The 21,252-nt window shown below is 35.6% G+C and overlaps 4 protein-coding genes across 6 annotated transcripts; 1 reads left to right on the plus strand and 3 right to left on the minus strand.

The window, feature by feature from the left end:
* LOC18607374 (ribonuclease P protein subunit p25-like protein) lies at positions 232 to 3,513 on the minus strand. Of its 2 annotated transcripts, XM_007041516.2 has the most exons (9): positions 3,355 to 3,513; positions 3,073 to 3,203; positions 2,818 to 2,898; positions 2,506 to 2,594; positions 2,331 to 2,405; positions 2,137 to 2,201; positions 1,983 to 2,042; positions 1,186 to 1,386; positions 232 to 657 (listed from the first exon to the last, which is right to left on the minus strand). In XM_007041516.2, the coding sequence occupies exons 2-9, from the start codon at positions 3,193 to 3,195 to the stop codon at positions 566 to 568; spliced, it is 786 nt and encodes a 261-aa protein (XP_007041578.2). In that variant the 5' UTR covers positions 3,196 to 3,203; positions 3,355 to 3,513; the 3' UTR covers positions 232 to 565. The 2 variants fall into 2 exon arrangements, with proteins under 2 accessions (XP_007041578.2, XP_007041579.2); XM_007041517.2 differs by lacking the exon at positions 1,983 to 2,042 and having other exon boundaries at positions 3,355 to 3,512.
* Positions 4,770 to 8,004, minus strand: LOC18607375. 2 transcript variants are annotated; one of them, XM_007041518.2, is made up of 2 exons: positions 6,963 to 7,989; positions 4,770 to 5,418 (listed from the first exon to the last, which is right to left on the minus strand). In XM_007041518.2, exons 1-2 carry the CDS (start codon positions 7,650 to 7,652, stop codon positions 5,332 to 5,334), a joined length of 777 nt encoding a protein of 258 aa, XP_007041580.2. In that variant the 5' UTR covers positions 7,653 to 7,989; the 3' UTR covers positions 4,770 to 5,331. The 2 variants fall into 2 exon arrangements, with proteins under 2 accessions (XP_007041580.2, XP_007041581.2); XM_007041519.2 differs by lacking the exon at positions 4,770 to 5,418 and adding an exon at positions 6,261 to 6,526 and having other exon boundaries at positions 6,963 to 8,004.
* LOC18607377 (G-box-binding factor 4) lies at positions 12,470 to 15,507 on the plus strand. The gene is made up of 4 exons (XM_007041522.2): positions 12,470 to 13,423; positions 13,642 to 13,713; positions 14,388 to 14,417; positions 14,989 to 15,507. Exons 1-4 carry the CDS (start codon positions 12,749 to 12,751, stop codon positions 15,067 to 15,069), a joined length of 858 nt encoding a protein of 285 aa, XP_007041584.2. The 5' UTR covers positions 12,470 to 12,748; the 3' UTR covers positions 15,070 to 15,507.
* On the minus strand, positions 15,851 to 20,398 carry LOC18607378 (tubby-like F-box protein 8). The gene is made up of 6 exons (XM_007041523.2): positions 19,828 to 20,398; positions 19,580 to 19,660; positions 18,365 to 18,799; positions 18,115 to 18,202; positions 17,101 to 17,233; positions 15,851 to 16,808 (listed from the first exon to the last, which is right to left on the minus strand). Exons 3-6 carry the CDS (start codon positions 18,710 to 18,712, stop codon positions 16,097 to 16,099), a joined length of 1,281 nt encoding a protein of 426 aa, XP_007041585.2. The 5' UTR covers positions 18,713 to 18,799; positions 19,580 to 19,660; positions 19,828 to 20,398; the 3' UTR covers positions 15,851 to 16,096.

Below are 21,252 nucleotides of genomic sequence, written 5' to 3' on the forward strand. Positions count from 1 at the left end.
TCGTGTTATATCATATGTTGACATGTCACATGATATAACATATTTTCATTTGATGTTTTTAAATTACATAATTCAAGTTTAAAAAATTTAAGTTTCGGCACGTAAAGCATGCATCAATCTGACGAGCAGGTAAAGTCTTTTAAGTCCAGCCCTGTCAAATGTGCCACCTTTTTCCAGATTATGGTTGAGGAATTTATGGTTCCTAAGTCACCAACCGAGGAGAACGGTGTATGAAGGAATGTTAGTGCTCCATTATTTCGAAGAAAATAATTCTCAATAAAAAAAAACCCGGAAAAAAAAGAAAGAAAAGAGGTAGAAATTGTACAACATTGGCAGAGCGTGATAAAATATCCTACCAACTAGTTTCCTACAAAAATTGCGGCCTAGAAAGTCAAAACAAATATTAGAAAAAGGTCCCTACAACTCAACTTTCCAATCAAAGCCTTAAATAGTGTCTAACCATTTGTACTAAAGACAAGACTGACGATGAACGGAAAGCAGGCATCCAGTGCTTTTGTTTCAAAACCTAAAACCATAATTCTGCCCAAGGCAAAAGCTTAGATGCTCAAGCGGTTTTCTGGAATGGACCGTCGGATCTGAAATCGGATCTGAAACCCTGACCACGACCACGTCCCCTGCCCCTCCCACGTCCACGACCTGCCAATCAGTGATCAGGCATAATGTTGAATTGAATATTTATACCAACAAAACTAGGGCAAACAAAAAAGAAAGGCATGCATTGAAATGCAAGAGAAACCTAAGTGCTAAATTCGAACATTGACACCCAAGGCAAGAAGGTTTGTAATTTTGGGATGTTGTGACAATGTCTTTCACTAGTCGTTTTATCGACATGGATATACTCTATCTTCTTTTAAATGAATAGTCAATATACACTCGCAACTTAAAAGAACAATTGTACAAATCACTTAGAATGGACTGGATGTTTAACAATGTGCAATCTGTGGTTGAGTTTTGTTCTTAAAATAACTCAACCCACTGAAAGGACAAAATGAACAGAGGAAAAATGGCCAATGAGATTCTCGAGAAAATGGATTGTTTCAATTTTATTTTTTAGAAAATAAAGAAAAGAGAGCATGGTTTGGTTTTGGGATAACATATTGTCACTAAAAGTAGTACTTAGTACAATAGAACGGCAAAATTAGAACATTGGAACCAAAGACTTACCACGACCCTGGCCAGGCAACGGTCCTGATGGACCATTACCATTGTAATATCCTGAGTCCCACTGCATATTTCCACCACCATAGCCTCCTCTCCCACGCCCACGGAAACCACGTCCCCTCCCACGACCCCGACCTCTGCCTCCATATCCTCGCCCACCATCCCATCCTCCATTCCTGTGCTCCACCACGCCATTGATATTGCCTGCATAAGCAAAATGCAATCATAGGTTCATATGTGCTCCTGTACATTCATGAAAATAAGTAATACATAATTTGCAATACAGCAAGAATCTTGATAACAAACGTTTCCATTAAATCATCATGTCCAGCACCATTACCATTTCATTCCAAAAAACAAGGCATTAAATCCAAACATACATCCTACAACTACTCAGATATGGAAAGTAGCCTATGGGATAAAACCTAGCAACTATTATAACCAACAAACACAACACCAACCTTGCTGTCAAGATTGTTGCCTCTACCGTCCCCTTCACCATTCATCAACAAAAGCAAATAATTGAATCTTAGCCTTACTCAAATGATTTGAAATTACTCTGAACAGAGTCAAGGGTCCTTTAACTTTATCACCAAGCCAAGCACACCATATTCAGATGATTATCTCCAGAACATGTTGAAAAAGCAAAATAACAAAGCAGAAACTATGAATGGACTTTAAGATCTCTATCATATCAAATTTATGAATGAAAATCTCTTTGCCCAAACACACCTTTAATGACTCAAATTTATGTGACAGTTATTTTATGTTATTACAGAAGCCATGGTGATTGCCTATACCTCCATATTTTTCTTGGTCACTATGCCCATATCCTTTGCCTTGGATGTCAGGGGAGGTCTCTAATTTGCATGAAGATGGGAGTATAAATATCAATTCAGGCCACACACAGCACAAAGCAGAAATGTGAACATCAATTTTACATTAATGCCTCACCTCCTTCATTGTCCTCAAACTCAGCCAATGGCTTCACTAGATCAGCTGGGATTGGTGGTTGGTATCTGCCATCAAACATGTTGCAGACCAATAGAGCAGCATGGTCAACACAATCATTAGTAAATCACAGGGTTCGGTGGACAATATTATATTGGACATTGTAAACTCTATGCAGATAAGTAGTGGTTATTTACCCTATCGAAGATGAATCCAGCTCTTTCTTTGACAATGTTATTGTGATTATTGAAACATGGCGGGTGGTTTCGAGGCTGCACAAGCAAACCATACATCAGAGTCAATGAAATGTTAGTCATACCAAGAAAATTAAAGCGTTGACTGCTAGAAAGAATAGGAAATCTATGTTCTTACGGAAGAAGGCCTTCTTCTAGTGGTTCCCATGTGTCGGTTATGTCTATTGATCCAGTTGATGTATTCTGATGAAGACCGACAATCCTCCTCTGGAAGAAGTTAACATATTTTAGTACAACTCAAAGAAAAGGGGATTATAAAGATAAGGGCAATCAGATATACTAACAAAAATCACCATTTCTGACTATTAACAATTGCACGACGCAATTATCTACCAGCAAAAGCAATAACAGACATGACTTGTCAAGAAACTAACACATAGCAACAAAATTAATAAAGTGAAACATTAACCGCAAATAATCAAACAATCACCTTAATTAATTCAGCAATCATGACCGTCTTGTTGATAGCTCTGCCAGTGGCTTTAAGCACAATCTCATTGGCACCTTTCTCCTACAAAACAACATGAAACCAAAGGTTTTTCAACAGAATATTCTATAAACCACATAAACACCGCTCGCTTCTTCCACAACAAATATTAAATAGACGCCTTACAAATTACTCAATACAATGCCAATATCCAACAGGAAAAGGGGAAACTTAAGAGAAAGGAAAGGGGACAAAAACCTGAAGCAGAGTCATAGCGTAAGAAATGTAATTCCTCATTCTCCCTTGAGCTGTAATCCTCAGTTCATTCTCGTTTATCGGTGTCTCAGCCTTCGGCTTCTCCACCTTCTGGTACCGATCCATTTTTCTCTCTGCCAAGAGAAAAAGCACGTGTTCCAAATCTCAGTAACCAAACCGAACCGAAGTTTCGGAAACTATTCAACGAATTAAACTTAATCCAATGGCGAAATCGAGATCTAGGGTTAGCGAAAGAAGAAGAAGAAGCAGCAGAAAGAGTGTTACCTGGCGAAACTTGGGCGGTAAGGGAGGGAGCTTTAGAGCTTTGAGAGCGATTCTGCAAAGAGAGGGCTAGAAAGTGGCTCTGTTTTGAGAAGCTATTTATTTGGGGGAGCTGGAACCCAAAGGGAGGTATTGGCGGGGTTAGGGTTTATGAGAAAGCTGGGTTCCAGTGTTGAAACTTGAAACCCTCCTATCCTTCCCAGTATCCACTCAATGCTTGACACGTCATCTACATCTTTCCCTTTGCCAATCAGTTTAAATCTCTGCAATCTCAACCGTTGTTTTAGTCACAGTTAAATTATACCACTCATATTCACTCTTACAATGAATAAATGGTTGTTTAAAGGTTTTTTTAATATAAAAGAGTCCTTTTCTTATTCATAACGAACTTTAAAAATAAAAATAAAAAATTTATTTAATATTATTATTTATGTATAATATTTATATACTATTATTTAACTATTGACTGTCACCTAGTAAATAGGTAAAAATAAAAATTTTAATTTTTTTAAAATTATAAATATTTTATTTTTAAAAATATTAATTTTAAAACTTATTTATTAACAAGATGATAATATTTGATAGACAAAGCTCACAAATTTTACTAATGGCTTTGATGGAAAAGGAATATTATACTCATGGAGGTGAAATAAGGTAAGAAACTTTTGAAAATTGTAATTTTCATTACATTTAACAAATTAGGAAGAGTCTTTAAACTTTCTTCTTCTCTTAAAGATTTTGTTAATTAATTACTGGGTTTTCTTTCCACTTTATTAGTCCAAATTGACCATTTATTTTTAGCCTGATGGGCATTATAATTAGAAGGTCATTACAAAAATTTAAAAGTTACATGAAGATTAATGGATTTTATAAATTTCCTTTTGTACGTGTTTCCTTCAATTATTTGGATCCATCCTGTTAGTACGTTTTTCACTAAAGAAATCAACAGTACTAGTTGGAAACTCTTAACTTTGGATAAATACTAAAATTTAAATTGCATTTATTACTTTTGAATTAAACAAATATTTCCATAGTACTATCACTTTTCGCTTAAAAGAAATTTAAAATATATCACGTTAACTTTGTAATAAATTTTAAATGACATGATTATTATTCAAAATTAAACTTAAATCAAGCTCAAGTTTAGCTTAAGATTTTAACCATAATGAACTTGGTTGTTAGCCCCTTTACTCTCCTAATGTTAAAGAAAAGAATTGATCATGAACAAATCTGTGTGACTCCCAAGCCTTTCAAAGTTGAAGGGATTCCATTGGAAATGGCAGCAGTGACAATGGGTAATCAGGATTTAAGCAAAGAGGTTTAAATTCTAACCAGCAATGTCCCCTTTTCTCCCTCCCATCCCAAGTGCTACCTGGCATTGGCAACTCACTACAGGGGGAACAGAACGGAAATGTAAATAAAAGTAAACATTTTAGATCTGTTTCTCTTCAGTTCAGTTCAAGTTTGATTCAAGAAGAAAAAAATCGTGCCACGTTTACAAGGAGGAATGTGCTCACCAAATGCTGGATTGCAGAGGCACCACTCCACAAAGAGAAAGATAAAGAGAAAAGATTTTTTGCCAGTTGGACGAGGAACAGTAGCATACATGAGTGCACATGCAAAATTTTTACATGCAGGGTTAGAAAAAAAATTTTCCTTCCAACTGAAGAAACCAATACAAAAATCAGCAAAATCTTGGGGGTGGGGAGGAGGAAAAATTGATTTCCCACTCAGAATCTTCTCATCATCTTGTCTTTGCCTTAGTTTTGCTTCTGTAATACTCCAACCATGTGAAGAGACTGTTCGTTCTTTCTTCCCCTGAATTCTGGCCTTCCCTTCTGCTTTTCTTTTCTTTCTTTCTCTCTTTTTTTTTCTTTTTAATTCTATTCTTTCTCAATCCATTTGTAGACAGAGAATGGAACAATGAAAAGGGAACGAAAAGCCTTGAGTTACCAATATGAGTTAGGAGGGGGGCTTTGCTTAGACACTCAATCCATCAAATCCACACTGCTTGTAAGTAAGAGATTGTTTCCTTGGACTTATCACTATAGCACAATCAATCGATACCTGCCAATGCCAACGCCAACCCATTTTACTTGTTAATAATTTCAACAGAAAGAATCAAAAACAAAGAAAATGTATGTTGGGAAAACATTACCAATGTCAAAGTTTCACAGAAAAGGGCATCATTAAGTTCTTAATGCATGTAGACAGCACGTGACAATCATGATAGAGAGATTTAAGGTCAATGAACAATGGGTCCCTATAATGAGATAGACACAAGCTAAAAAACATTTAAAATTATTACCAAGACTGCTTCATGGCTAAGAAACGATATTCACGGGGTCGTGTAGGAGATGGCAAAGAAGATGCTAAAAAAAAAATGTTTCCATGAGCCCAGCTAATATTCTATTATCTCCTTTTTTACACTCAGAAAGGAAGCCTAGTTTGAGAGTTTCTCTTACTCTGTAAAAGCCTCAGCAATGGCCAATGGGTAAATTCCAGACAGGGGAAATTTGAAGAGGATTTGAGGTTAAAATTTTTGATCACATAATTGAAATAATTCATGGGTAGTGGTGGATCCCGCCATTGCAGAGAGGGAACTAAGTGGGTCTGAAGGATAGCCCACCAGTGACCAAAAATCACATGGTGAGAAACGAAGCAAGACCCTAATTTTTTTTCTCTAAATTATCAAAGCAAATTTATGACATTTATTCTCTTGTGCAACATGCCAAACCCAACACCACCATGCCTACAATAGTACAATGCATACCTACTACTGCTCTCTCTCTCTCTCTCTCTCTCTAATCAACTCCCGAAAACCAAAAACAAAAACAGGAATCCAAAAGCAAAGAATAATTCTCATATTCCAGAATGCCAATGTCCAAAAAGTCCCATAAATCACTGTATTGGGGTTGGTAAAATTTTAATACTAATTCACGGTAAAAATATTCACAGATTCTATTGTTACAGTACAGAGACGGGCCGATTATGGGTAAAAGGGATTGCGTCCAAAAAAGCTAGCCGCACGATGGCTATACGCCATTGGTGCGTCTCGGACATGCGCTTGAAAAAGCAAAAGCATTAGCTTTAATCACCCATTTCTATACGTGCCCAAAAGACCGTATGGTAGACAACAAACGTCGAAGTGCAACAAAAACTAAGTGCTACATTCCTGTAAAACGAAGAGTACCGATTAAGAAAAAGAACATAGTATCCAAGAGAAGACAAGGAAAACATCCCTTTCCCCAGTACCAGTAGATGATAGAACCTCATCGGCCCAAGTTAGCATGGACGACGAAAACAAAAGAACGGTGCAAGTTAGTGAAAACAAACAAAGAAATGGAAAAGCAGAGTGGGACAGCGAGTCGTGGGGGGCTGTGGATAAAACCAGCCAGTGCCGACCGACAGACCGCGCGCACCACGTACGCCGCTCTCATAGTTTAAAAAGATTAGTAACTTAAGGCTATAATTAGAAAGTAAGGAAGAAATGGGCATCGTTAGGAAAAGAGGAGGACAATGCTGTAATTAGAAAGGGAGGAATGTGCTTATAAATTTTTAACCCCGAAAAGGGAAAGTGAAAAGTAAAGGGAAGAAGAGAATGGCGTGACCTGAACGCCAGGAGAATCGAAGTCCAAGACACGGATCTTAGCGCCAACATCACCCAAAACTCTAAGCTCAACGCGGTCATTAAGGGAAGCATCTCGGATTAAATCAGCTGCATCGGCTTGCATCAAGTTAGCTCGATCGACGGCGATGGTTGCCTCCACGTTTCTGGTACTGTGAGCTTCTTGGAAAAACCCAGGGACGGCAGCTTTTCCCAGAGGAATCCCACGGTACATAACGGTGAACCTAGACTCTCCGTACTTGATCCCTACCTTATTGGGATTCACCGCTGTGAAAAGCATGTGGATGGTTAAAGACAAAGAGGCGGTCGTTGGGGTGGTTGTGACTGCGGCGGCAGCGCCGTCGAAGGCGGAAGGATTGGATGTGGAGATGCCCATGTACTGTACCCCTACTTGTTGGAGATCGAATTGGGGCTTCTTGGGCTTAACCGCGAGGACGATTATGAGGACAACCGCGAGGACGAGAAGGGCTAAAAAAGAAAAGAGAAGGAAGAGGCAGCAACAACAGCCTTTGAAAGAGGCCGAGGAAGAGGAAGAGCGAGGGTAATAAGGGTGGTGGCGTTGGGGAGGAGGAGGAGGGGCTGTGAGGCCGCGGTGGTGGTGTTCGCCGTTGGCTGTCGGACGCATTTCTCTGGCGTGGGGTTGATGGTTTGGGCTCATATTCGTTGGTGGCATTTGCCTTTTTCTTACTCTAATTTTACAAAGAAAATCTCCCTCTCTCTCTCTCCCTACCTCTCTCTGCTTTTCTGGGGGGTGGTTTTCCTTGGAGCTACAGTTGCTTTCTTGCTTTTTGAAGGACAGAGTGGAGATGGAGGTGGGGGGGAGTGGGAGAAGACTAGGAGGACAGTGTGTGACTTTGCTTCAGAGTTTGAGAGGGTAAAGAGGGAATAAACAAATAAATAATGCATAAATTTCGGGGACAAAATAAAATATGGGATGCTCCTTTTTTCTTTCCTTGTCCTACTGTGTCTTTATCCATGGTGAAAGTGGGAACCTTTTGGTATTTTTACTGACCTTCCTGTGCAAAACTTTATGGTAAAAACTTAATAACTAAGCAAAGAGAATTACCTTTCAACGTAATTTCATATTGAAGAAAAAAAAAATAGGGTTCATGTCCAACCTTTCTCTTTTTATTGATTTATTTTTCTATTTATATTTTCTTTTGAAATATTGATTCTTGATGCTATTAAGGAAAATCTTTTTTCATGAATTATTCCAGAGATAGGTGAGCAAAAATAATTACCAGTATCTTTTAATTTTGTCAACCAGTAAATTATATATGAATTTTAAAAAAAATTATATATGCCTCAAATATTTTTATTCTTCAAAAATTCATTAATATATATTTCATTTATATTTGATACGATACCAATGTATAATACTTGCACCCTATCATCTAATTATAAAATATCAATTCATAAGTATGTAAAGGTACAAGCATTTGTTTTTTAAATTTTTAAATTTATTTATTTAAAAAGTAATGATATTTTATTTTTATAAATTTTTATATTGATAATGCGTAAAAAATAAACTTATATAAATTTCTCATTTAATAAAGCCATTGTTTCATCATTGTAAAAAGCTCCTTAAACATGAACAATATGAACTACTATTAAACATACTTTTTTTTTTCATTTTTTTATGGAGTGGGTGAGGGGTTAATAATGGAGGTAGTAGTCAACGGAGAAAAAATATTTTAAAATTTTTTTAATTATTTATGTAAAAATTAAATAAGTTATTATTCTTTTCTTGTGTTTAATCAATAATTTTTATTTTTATTTTAAATTAAATAATTTTTTATAACTAATAGTTAATTAATTGTTCATTAATCAATACCTCATTTGTTATTATATGTATAAAACTGGATATATATATATATATATAATATGATTATTTTTATATTTACCTTTTAACCACATCTCATATAAAATTTTAAATTCGTCATTAATTATATTACATCAATATACCATATCATTATTTGTTATAACATTTTAATATGTCATATTAAAATCACGTGACATTAACTTTTATAAAAACTTATATAATTTTAAAAATATAAATATAAAAATGTAATTAAATATAATAAAAATAAACATTTATTAAACTTTTATGAATAATTCAAAAACTTTGGTAGAGATTATATAAAAAAACAAATGATAATTAAACCTTTAAGAATTTTTTTTTTTTTTATATAATCACAGGTATGATATGAGTATCTTATGGACTAAGCATGCAAGTCAAAAAACTGCATCAATAATCATAAATAAAGAAAAACAACAGCCCAAGTCGGATTAGACACGTCTGGCTAATTTTGATGTCTCCATTACTTTTTCCAAACCAATTCGAAATTAGTAAACGATATTGATGTCTCGGAGGTAGTTTCCCATCAATATTATTCAATTGCCTTTACTTAAGAAAACAGATTGGAAAGCTAAGCCTATGTTCATATATAAAAGAAAAAGCCTTTTTATAACCAAAACTACCACTAAAAAAAGGTGAGGGAAAGGGGAAAAGAATGACAAGGTTGGCATCGCATTCACACACACACACAATTGCAATTTGTGTGCATGCATCCATGGATTTAACAAATTTTTTTTTGAATAATGTCATAATTAAAAAAATTAATGAATTCATTAATATCATTAATTATACAAAATTATAATATAAATAATATAATTAATAGAAATTTTTGACACTTCAGTAGTTAAGAGCAAGAGTGGAGGCAGCTAATCCCAAAAGCTAATCGGCACAATTGGGCTGTTTTTGCAGGTAATTTGCACTAATGTATGATCCAATGTGGTAAAGTTGGGTTGTAGTATGGAGCGATGGAAGTAAGTTCGAAATAAATGACGAGATTTACTAAGTTGGAAATAAATGACGAGATTTACTAGTTAATTCTACTCTTTCAAAAGAGTACAAGTGGTGCACCTATAAATGTACCATCAGAAAATCCACTATAACTACTAGTAATCCTAGCATTTATCAGCATACTTAAATGCCTTTGTGAGTTGTCTTCTTCCTATCGGTTGCAGTGATAACACTCCTTATATATGTGAGTTTTGATAACTTATTTTTAGGACTTTTGGTAAGTCTGCAAGACCATAAAACAATACTAACAAATATGTAAAATTAAGAATATAAATACTTTTTTCCCCAAAAAATAATATCAATATATATATTATCTTCTTTTTAAACCCTAGACCTTCAAATTTTGTATGGCCCAAGCAATAAGAACCCAGGCAAGGCAAGGTCTGATTGAACGAGAACGTGAAGACTTTCCAGGCCAATTTTCGTTTCAGAGTTGGTAAGGCCAACCAATGTTATATGGGCCATATCCAATTTTATCATGGATGGCCCAATTATCATTAAAGACCGAAACCCGTGACCCGTCTTTTATCTATCGAGGTTTTAGAATCATTGCAATCTGACTTCCTAAAATGAATTTATAAATAACCGATAATTCTATATAAAATTTAAAATACAAAAGATAAAGGTTATTAAAATTAAGAAAATCTATTATTCTCATCTCAAAAAATTAATCTGATAAGAGATATAATGTTTATAAATTTTTATAAATCTTTTTATTTATTAGACGTGAGATTGAAACATCTGAAATAGTAACAATTCTCAAAATCATAATTTTTCACGACAATTTCTGGTTTATATAAAATTCAATGATCCACGTGAAATAAAACGACATCGTTTTACTGACTCTATTGTTCTTATGACCGCCCACGTTTTTTTTTTTGGCTTCTTTTTCACGTTAAATCAAACATTTTGACTTTTCAAAAGCACAACTGCTCTTATCCCCAACGGTGACAGAGACAGACCCATTCCCCTTTTTCTTGTTCATTCAAAAATCTAAAATCATGCTTAATTTTGACGTAATCATGACATTTCAAAATATTATATATTATGTAAATAAAAAATATTAATTGATATTAAATTCAAATTAAATATTTATTTAAATTTAAAATAAAATTTGAAAACTAGTTTCAATATAATAAATAAATGCACGATTTAGTTAAATAAATTATCATAATACAAAATTTTTTTTTAGATAAACTGAATATTGTATTATTAAGCAAACTTGTTAGTTCTCTGCAACTATTAAAAGGAAATTTACAAGCTTTACAGTAAAAAAAAAAAAAGGAAAAAAGAGTTTGTATTGGTTGCTATTTCCATTCGAAGATTGCTATCCCTTAACCAATGTGGCGTGAAAAGAGGTAAAAAAATTGAAGGAAAAATGTTGATAAAAAGAAAGACATAGGGTGAGACCGAACCTGTGAAGTAGGAAGGGGGCAGAGGAAGCCTCGCAGACAGGGACTACCCTGTAGATGCTTCGATTCGATTGATTCGAGGCCAAACCGTATCGTCTAGGGACGGCAGAGTCAAAACTATAAAAACGGCAACCTAACTTTTTCTGCCATTTCTGATTGCACACTCTACCTTCCCACAGCGCGTGTCCTCTACTCTCTTTCCACTTTCCCCCCCCCCCCACCCCCCAACCTTTACACCGGACCGGCCATCTCTGGAAAATGAAACTACTGCCCATAGTTTCGATGAGTGGTACCAATTTTAGATAAAAATAAACAAACAAATAATTTATATTTAATATTTTTAAACAAATAATTTATATTTAATATTTTTACTTTTATCTGTATTTTTATATTAATTTTTATCTTAATTTGTATAAAAGTCAAAGAGAGGGAGAAAAAGGGTCAAAGAAAGGATTTGATATTTGGTGGGTTTTTGTCCAATTGCTGGAAGGAGTGCCAAATTGCATGACATTGAAAGTTTGTAGCTCCAAATGTCAAATGCTTTAAATTGAAAATTAATTCTCTTTCGAGGGATGTTGAAATTCATAATATAGTAAACCCCAATCAATGTATTGGTAAATAGAAACAAAAACTTCAATCTAAGATTAAATTAAATAATAATTTTGTACATTAAAATCAGTAAAAACGGTACAATTATTGCATAATTATTTGGAAAGAGGTTAATCGTTACCATTACTTCACAATTATTTGAATACTAATTGAACGTCATCTTATTGCATTAATCAAGTTCATGTTTGGTACTTGTAAAAGTCACAACTTTTCAATTAATTTAATAGTAAATGTAAAACAAATACTCTTTTGGTCGATTTTTTTAAAACATTTTTTAATATTATAAATTTATTTTTTATAATAAAAAATATCAAAGATCTATATTATAAGAGATTTCGTGACAATTAAAGAGTGATAAAATATATTTAATATTACTTAATAGTAATAAAAATATATTTTAATTTCAATTAGGGAAACGAGATTGGACGAATATTCGAATTCGCATAGCTCGGCAACTGCCAGTGTACTTTTTGAGAATCTGGAAAGCGATTGTCCCAAATAAGTCCGTGTAAAAAACTAGTAAGCTAAATAGTGAAATGACAAAAATACCCCTAGCTTTTACGATTGTGCGTCTATAACCGCGAGTACACGTTATCCATCTCGCAGTTTCCTCCATCCTTCCTCCTTCTCTCTGTGCTTTCTCTCTTCCTCTCTCTGTTTGTCTCCTTGTTTGCATTTAAACTGTTGGCCAGTGTCTCTGCTCTTCCGCCGTAGCTTTTCGCTTCTCTAATAAATTTTCCCTCAGTTTTCGAATTCTATCTCATACTCTCCTTTTCCAACCAATCAGCGGAAAGCCAGAAGGGAAAAGAGAGAGAAAGAGAGGAAATAGTGAGCAAGAAATTAGTGCGAGAGAGAAAAAACCCTGAAAATTCGGGGGGAGTCATGGCGTCGTCTAAGGTGATAACGACCACGTCAGCGACGAATCCTGATGTGCCACGTCAGCCATCTCTGTGCTCTTCACTCTCCACTCTCCTTGCCGATCTTCAAAACCAACAAAGCAATCAAAGCCAATCCCAGAACGGTTCAATGAGCATGGACGATCTTTTGAAAAACATCTACTCGTCCCCACCACCGCCACCAACTACTTCCGAAGCACACGCGCAGTTCCCCGGCGCGTCCATCTCACGGGAAGGTAGTTTCTCGCTTCCGAAAGATGTGGCGAACAAGTCCGTCGACGAGGTGTGGAAGGAGATCGTGGCCGGCGGAGGCGATCAGAGACAGGGAGGTCCAACGGAAGAGATGACGTTGGAGGATTTTTTGACCAAAGCTGGGGCGGTTAGAGAAGAGGATGTTAGAGGAGTTGTTAATCAGGTGGGAGTTGGTGCAGGTGTTTATGCTGTCGACCCGGCCGTTATCAACGGTGGTGGAAGTCAGTTTTCGACGTTTGGAAACAACGGCGGCGTTGATCATCAGAGATTGGTGGCGCCTGCAGGTGGAGGCGCGAGAGGGAAACGACGCGCCGTTGAGGAACCGCCTTTGGATAAAGCGACGCAGCAGAAACAGAGAAGGATGATCAAGAACAGAGAATCTGCTGCTAGGTCTAGAGAACGCAAACAGGTTAGCCTCTCCTTTGCCAATTCTATTTTTGTTTCCCAGAAAATAAAGAGAAATAGTAGTTGCTTTCATCTCATTCAAATCTTAATTGCTTTTTGTACTTCTTTTTAAACCTGTTTTCTGTAATTAAACGGTGAGGGTTTACTTATAAATTTCGAAGTTAGTTTTCCTTTCATAACATTTTTTTTTCTTTGTATATCTCTTTCCTTCTTGATATTTAGGCTTATACAGTTGAATTGGAATCTCTAGTGACACAATTGGAAGAAGAGCAGACCCGGTTGCTGAGAGAAGAGGTATAAAGGCCCCCTGTATGATATGATTTTAAATTATATTGAAGAATTTTAGTTGCTGCCAAGTTTAATGAATCATGATGTTCTAGATGTTTGATCAAAATAAAAAATTTTCTTGAAATGAAGAAGGCACTTTGATGGGGCTAAAATTTTTGTAATTTCTAGCATCATTTTATACTTATGCTAGTAGTTGGTGAATTTTTGAAAACCAGAGTATAGACATGGAAGTAATTCTAAAATAAAGTAGTTGAATGTGGTAGAGGGAAACCCAAATGGTGTATTTACAATCATTGATGTTCTAAATGTTTAATTAAAATAAAAATTTTGTTGAAATGAAGAAGGCACTTTGATGGGGGCAAAATTTTTTGCAACTTCTAGCATTATTTTAAACTTATGCTTGTAATTGGTGAATTGATAAAACCAGAGCATAGACATGGAAGTAATTCTAAAATAGAGTAGTTGAATGCAGTGTAGAGAAACCGAGATGATGTATCTACAAGCTTCCTTCTTAGTATAATTAGCTGCTGAAATAACAGAGATTCCCCCCCCCNCCCCCCCCCCTCTTCCTTTTTCATTTTAGTTATGTTTTTAGTCCAATGGTAATTGATACTTTATATCTTGAGGATGTATGAATCATCATTATGCTCTCGGGATTGATTTCTCCACCGACTTTGCAGGCTGAGCTGCAAAAGGAGAGGTTTAAGCAGGTATCTCTCTTTATTTAATCTTTTAATTCTATTGTGTTTTTCAAATTTAAGATATCTTTGCCTTATTTTTGTGAATTAGTTCTTAAATATCCTATCACTGATGTGGTGACCAATGTTGGAGGATTTAAGTATTGGTTCACCCAATCTATATGTTTTATCTGTGGGTAAAGGAACAATTCAGCGAACATTGAATAAAACAATTCCTGAAGGTTCATAGACTGCTAATTAATGCAATAAAATGTAGTAAATGAATTACAGTCGCTGTTGTAGAAGATGGGAAGAGCAAAAGATTTTCAACAACCTATTCTATATCATGTCTAAGCAGACATGATCAGTTTAGGTTAAATCCTCTTACTAAATACATCATCATTAAGTTTGGTTGATTGGATTTTGTATGATGAAAAGCTACATCACTGTAAATGTTTATATACTATGTTGACAAAGTTTATTGCAATAATAACTAATCCAACAATCTGCTAATAACTAAAATCTAATGATTGTGATCTTCGCTTGAAACATGATGGTGTTAGTGGCAATTCTGACTCCCGTTTCTGGTTCATTTCAAATGCAGCTGATGGAGAACCTGATCCCTGTTGAGGAAAAACGAAGACCACCTCGTGTTCTTAGGCGGGTGCATTCTATGCAATGGTAGATATGGCAGCTCCTTGATTTTATTTTTTGGTCAATGACAGGATGAAAGAAAAACTTTAGGTTTGGTACTTGCCAATATTGAAGCTATAGAGAAAAAAAAAAAAACTGCAACTACCAATTGAAGTGGGCTATCTTTTGAGAAGGGAAAGCAAAGATGAAATGGAATATTACGACTGTGTGGGGATTATCTTTTGGGATCAGTGGGGACCTTTTGCAAAGGAAGTCCAATGCAGTTGAGGTCTAGAAGGATCCCGTTACAGTTGAAGATGGATGGCAAATGCTTTTGGATTTTGCTTAGGTATTGTTGTAAATTAAAATGAACCTCATGTGTATAAAGTACCTTTTCCGCTGAATCCCTGTTGGAAGGGGGAAAGTGGTAGGCCTGAACTAAACTAATACAAATTCTGATTATAAAAATTCATATGATATTTGAGTTAAAGCAGCAATGTTCTGACAGCATCAAACCCGTGCTTGCAGCAATGTTCTGACAGCATCAAAGCTGACACCTTCCACCTCTACCATTTTAACAATCATCACTGCCACTGTTAAATTTTGCAGCGAAGCTACCACTTCTTCCACCATTGGAGTTTCTTGGTTAATTTGCATCGAAGGGAAGTAAAAGTGGTTCGTAATGATTGGCACTTTCCTTGAACATTGCATTCCCTTGTCCTCTATTTATCAGAAATTTGCTAATGTTGTTTATGTATTATAGATCAAAAACGTCAAGGAGAGTTGCAAGCAAACCGATTGATCATTCATGAATTAACGAGGACGAACAAACAGAAGTGAAAAAGGTTTTGAGTTTAATGTGATGCAAGCCGCCACTCAAGTGGCACCCAAAGATAAAAATTAGTTTACAACAATACAACAGTATCAATTTTCCATCCTACTGATGATCACCCTAAAGGGAAGAAATGGCAACAGAGAAGATAATGAGAGATGAGAACAAGAGAAAGAAGAAAGAAGTTAAAGATTGTCATTAATCTTTTATGTGTTTTGCTGGCCACAATTATCCTTTTTTGTTCATTCTATTCACAAGCCAATTTGGTGTCAAAGCTGCTCAGGCAGATTGCAAAAGCCTGAAATGCAGATAGGGGATATCGGTAATCCATGGTGAACATATCTTTGCCGACCTTGCCAAACTGTAGGATTATCTTATCGATGTCAGGTGGGGCTGGCTGAGATGGGGTGGGTGCACCAGCAGCTGGCTGTGTGGCGGCGATCAACTGAAAGTTCTTCACGGATGCCACAGTTACCCTACCTCGGAAATTCAGGCACCAACACTGTAACTGCTCATGCCATCTAGGGGGCTTGTTTTTGAGGATCAAGGGTTTCATTTTTCCATCCTCATCATCATCATCATGAGACACACCAATCTCCGAAAATCGAGAGCTGCTGAACTCAACAGAATGGTCAAGAGACTTTGAAAAGGAGATGCTCCGGAATGAGTCCTCCAAAGGGTGGCGTAGAAGCTCCGGCTGGCCAGGGACAGAACCACCCACATCAAGAGCTGAGGCAGGGATAGAATGCATGATGCAGTGCATCCTTCGTGGCCCCCGGGTACCAAGAACATTTAGTTCATAAGTAATCTGAGCTATGTTGTAGCTGCCAGTAGGGACTTTAGGGGAAACTTTCTTGGAGTAAAATCTTCGACTTGTTCGGCCTGGTGGAGGAACATGAGCAGAGGTACAGGCTGGCTGGGTGTCATATATTATGAATTTTGTGCCAAGGAAGTTTGACCTGGAACAAGAAACAGAAATAGTTTCAAATTCACATTCCATAACCATGAAAACTTGTGCAAGTTATGAAGGATCTTTCCAAAAGCTAGCGTCTAATAACAAAGACAGTAACAGATAAGGATGGGTTTAATTTCCAAGTTCATCCTGTTAAAGATTTTCCATTTACACAATAGAAGGAAATTTACTGAGCTCTACAGTAAAAAATTTTAATCGGTTCATAAAGCAGTGGTATTCCTCTGAACAGAATGCAGTATTCATATTAAAATGTCCCCATTTCCATTTCACATTCATACCTCAGCTTTCCAATGTAACTGCTGCTTGATCTTGAAATATTGTCAGCATTCATAGAAATGATATATTCTGTAGAAGTAGTCCTGCGGGTCCTTTTCGCAGAAAGAAGGAATTTTCCATTTTCAACTAGCAATGCTGTCAGAAAGAAATGATAAGACAATAGAGGTTAGATTAGCAGGAACAAAAATGAAAAATGCCAAAACCAATAGAAGGCACTTAAATGTCTGCAGTGTAATGGACAAAGAATGCCTGTCTGTTATTAACTGTGGAGCCAGGAAGGAAGCTAATTTGTTATCCTAACTAGGAAATTGACTAATGAGTATCTGAAAAGGATTACAACTGCTAGGTCTTGTGAGTGACAACAGTGCTTCTGTTTATATTGAGAAAGCTCTCTCTATCAGCCAAATGACAGAGTGAATACACTCATTATTGGGGTTTGTCTCACAGACCCACAAGAGTAGTGTGAACAATGTGTATTGCTCTTGCTCACCTCTTTATTCTAGTATGTTGCTTATCATTAACCATATTTCGGAACTCTTTTTGACACTTTGGAAACTTGTATACCAATGACCATAATGCTAATACAGTTAAAATGTGTATCTGCGACAAATTTAGCTCTCAATCTATAACTTGTGAACCAGCCATCAAGTATAATTGTATATTAAATAAATTACCACATATAGACATTAATGATTCAGAACCAAATAGAAGAATTCTGTTTTGCAAGGCATAGTCACATACTTCCATTTCAATGGTTGTTTTAAATGAAATAATGCAGATTTTATCTCGCATTCAAGAGTAAGTCTGACAAGTGTCATTGACACAGACACAGCCCATGTATTTCAGCATGATGTATACAAATACACACAACAAATTAAAATTATACAGAATTATATATAATATGCAATCACTCGTGTCAACATTTGGTTTACAAAAATAAGATCAATAATTAAATAACATCTACATTTAACAAAGGCAACTCCATTCAACAAATGGTTGCAGAGAATCACGCTTACCAGGGCTAAGACACAGAAAGAGATGATATGTTAATTTAGATTTATCCCTTTTGATGAAACACTGAATGGTTCCATCACGTGGCCCGGGCTGAAAAGTCAAACAAGACAGTTAAGAGTTGCAGTCTTGAGTTCTCACTGTAGTAAGAACTGATAACACGTTTCAGCATAATCTCTAAATAAATGCAAAGATACAAAATCACAGTCAAATCGGAAAATGAATGATCCGTGTTCAATGAACCAATGATCCTACCTGCTTCAGAGACACTGGGAAAGTAAGCTTCCCACAGAATTCAGGACTCTTCACTATTTCTTTGCAGATGACTCTCCATGATCGGCAAACTGATGCACATGCAACAACATTCTTTCGAGCAGGCCACGTATTCTCACTCTCTTCCAACCTCTTAATCACATCAATAAGCAGCTCTGGAGGGAGATTCGCCCAACGGCTGTTCTGAACTACAAGAGGCTCATCATGCAAATCATGTAAAGATCCATGAGATTTTCCTCTGTGATGCCCTGTCAGCCTAACATCAAAGCTCCGTCTAGACAAGCTCCCAAAACTATCCCTCACATCACGAACTATGCTACGGAATGACATTTTTCAAGCAGATAGCAAAGTCAGCTCAATTATAATATCTCTTCTGAAGCCTTCTGTAATAATACTCCGCCGATGATGTGCCAGCAGCTGCCCACAGAAGAAACAACTTAGTACCCAACACAATTCTACTAGTAAAGAACAAAAGAGAAAGGGAAAAGGAAGCAGAAAAGATACCAAGGAGAAAAGGAGAAAAAAAGAGACAACCACTAAGGGCAAGCTTCACATGGAAGCCCAGCAATCTAAATAGCTAAAACTTTAATCATATAACAAGTACCCATTTTTCCTAAACCAGATAATGTAAAGAACCCGCTTAGTCTATTAACTTGGTTTATCCACCACAAATATGACAGAAATAACATAGATTCATAAGCATTTTAAGAAGAACATATATATTCCCTGTTCCAAAGAAAAAAGTCTGCAAAGATCTCCTGCTTTAAGAACTCCGGAGACAGTCTTCACAGTAAAGTTTTTCAAGTTTTCCTTCATAACCCTCTCTCTCTCTGTACCACCGAGCATTTTAAGAAGAAAACTAGAAAGGAAAAGAAATGGCGAAGGAATTGTTTTATATTCTAGTAAAAAAAAGCAGGCATCTGGAAAAATTAAGAAGGAACGTTACAGCTAGGCATTTTGGAAACTTGATTTAGCTACAACTTCCCATCTAAATCAAGCAAGCAGTAGATAATCTAAGCATTGTTGCTAAGTCAAAGTATATATTTGACGAAGGAAGATAGCTACTTCCATCATTAAACCAAAATTTTCTCCATAAATGACCACGATTTAGCTAAAATCATAAAATTATCCCACCCCGAATGTGTAATCTACCAACCATAAATTACACCCAACAAAAAAAGAAGAAGAACAATTTACCTTCCAAGAATCGAGGCCTTAAATCTCAGGGCTGAATCTAATCAAAACCCCATAGCTTTAGCCTCAAAACACACCAAAGATCTGCACCAAAGAAAGAACAAAAATTGCAAACAAACCCGAATTAATATTCAAAATCTTATCCCTCTCTAAACAAAAAAGAACAAAACAAAGAAAAAGGGTACTTTGAACTGGGTTTACAGCATGAAATGAAATCTTAAAAAAGTACGGTGAGATCCGTTTTCATGTACCTGAAACATGCAGCGAATCCAAAGACAAGATCCAAAACAAAAAACCCAGACAGCTTTTTCACATAACAGAACCAGAAAAAAAAAAAAGCGGTGGGTGGGGGATCAAAGTCAGAACTGTTCCAAGTAGAACAGTCTTCTCTTTCTTTCTCCTTTTTTTATTTTTTTGAAGTCTCTTCCTTGTGCCTTCTCTCTTGTCTAATCCGGACTCCACACCCACATTAAATTCAGCTCACGGGCCAAAAAAAAAAAACCAAAAAGCTTACTCTACAGTTTTCTTTTTGCTTTCTTGATTTTTTTTTTATTTAGTTCTTTGGGGTCGATGTGAATTTTTTTCTTTAAATAAAAAGAAAAATAATTTTATATTGGGTTCATCAGGCATAAGATACAGACCTAAAAAGCAGGCTCCAGCCGACGACTAAATGCCTGGTTTGACTTTTCCCGTTTGCATTATCTGCCTGAGGGAAACGCCATAGATTTTTTTTTCTTTCTTTCTTTACTTTCTTAGGAACCAAACAAAACAAAATTAACTCTGAATTTAACGTCTATCTCATTTTGTTTTTTCCTTTGTTTTCTCACACTTTAAATTGGGCTTTACCCATATTTATTGAAAGTTGAGTGAACATTATAAAAATTAGCAACCTTGTGTATGTGATCTCAGTCCTTTTCAATCCATTTTATACTACTTAATGACAAATAAATTACCATTAATGAATACCAAAACTTGCAAAATCACCGATCATAAAAGTTTCTTTACCTCATTATGACATCTAAACCTATCTTTCTTGGATTTAATAACATGACCAGAATGAAAAGAGCTTACATTTAATACGAGTACAGTATTTATATATCATCATTTGACTGTAAATTATCGTTTAAGTCTGAAATCTAAAAATTATTAATTAAAATATATAAAAAAATAAATAATGATAAAATATTTTTTTTTTGGTTGAATTTAAAGCTTGATAATAAAACAAAGAAGAAGAACAAGCAGAGCCCACCACAACAGAGACCAGACAACAAACACACAAACAAATTAAGAAGCATAAGCAGTTTGGTGAACTCAAAACTCTCTTTCTCAAGTATGCAGCCGTGCAGGTGACCAAAGTAAATATGTTTTGAATATGGAAATAAATTGGTCCGAAAAAAAAACATAATAAATTGCTTCATGTCTCCCAATTTTTACTTTTATAAAAAATTTACAAATCAACTTCTTCGATTTCTGCAAAAAGAGAAGAACATAACTCCTTACCATGATACGAGAACGACACAAAATTAAGTTTAAAATATTATAATTTTGTTTAATTAATAATGTTATTAAGTTAGTTTGTATCATATAAAAACTTAATTTATTTTATTTAATAAAAAAATTTATCATCGTGTAATAAAATATTTATATTTGTATTAAAAATATTGACTTCATTTGTC

This window comes from Theobroma cacao, chromosome 2 (genome assembly GCF_000208745.1).
Source record: "Theobroma cacao cultivar B97-61/B2 chromosome 2, Criollo_cocoa_genome_V2, whole genome shotgun sequence".
In the NCBI taxonomy this organism is placed as follows: domain Eukaryota; kingdom Viridiplantae; phylum Streptophyta; class Magnoliopsida; order Malvales; family Malvaceae; genus Theobroma; species Theobroma cacao.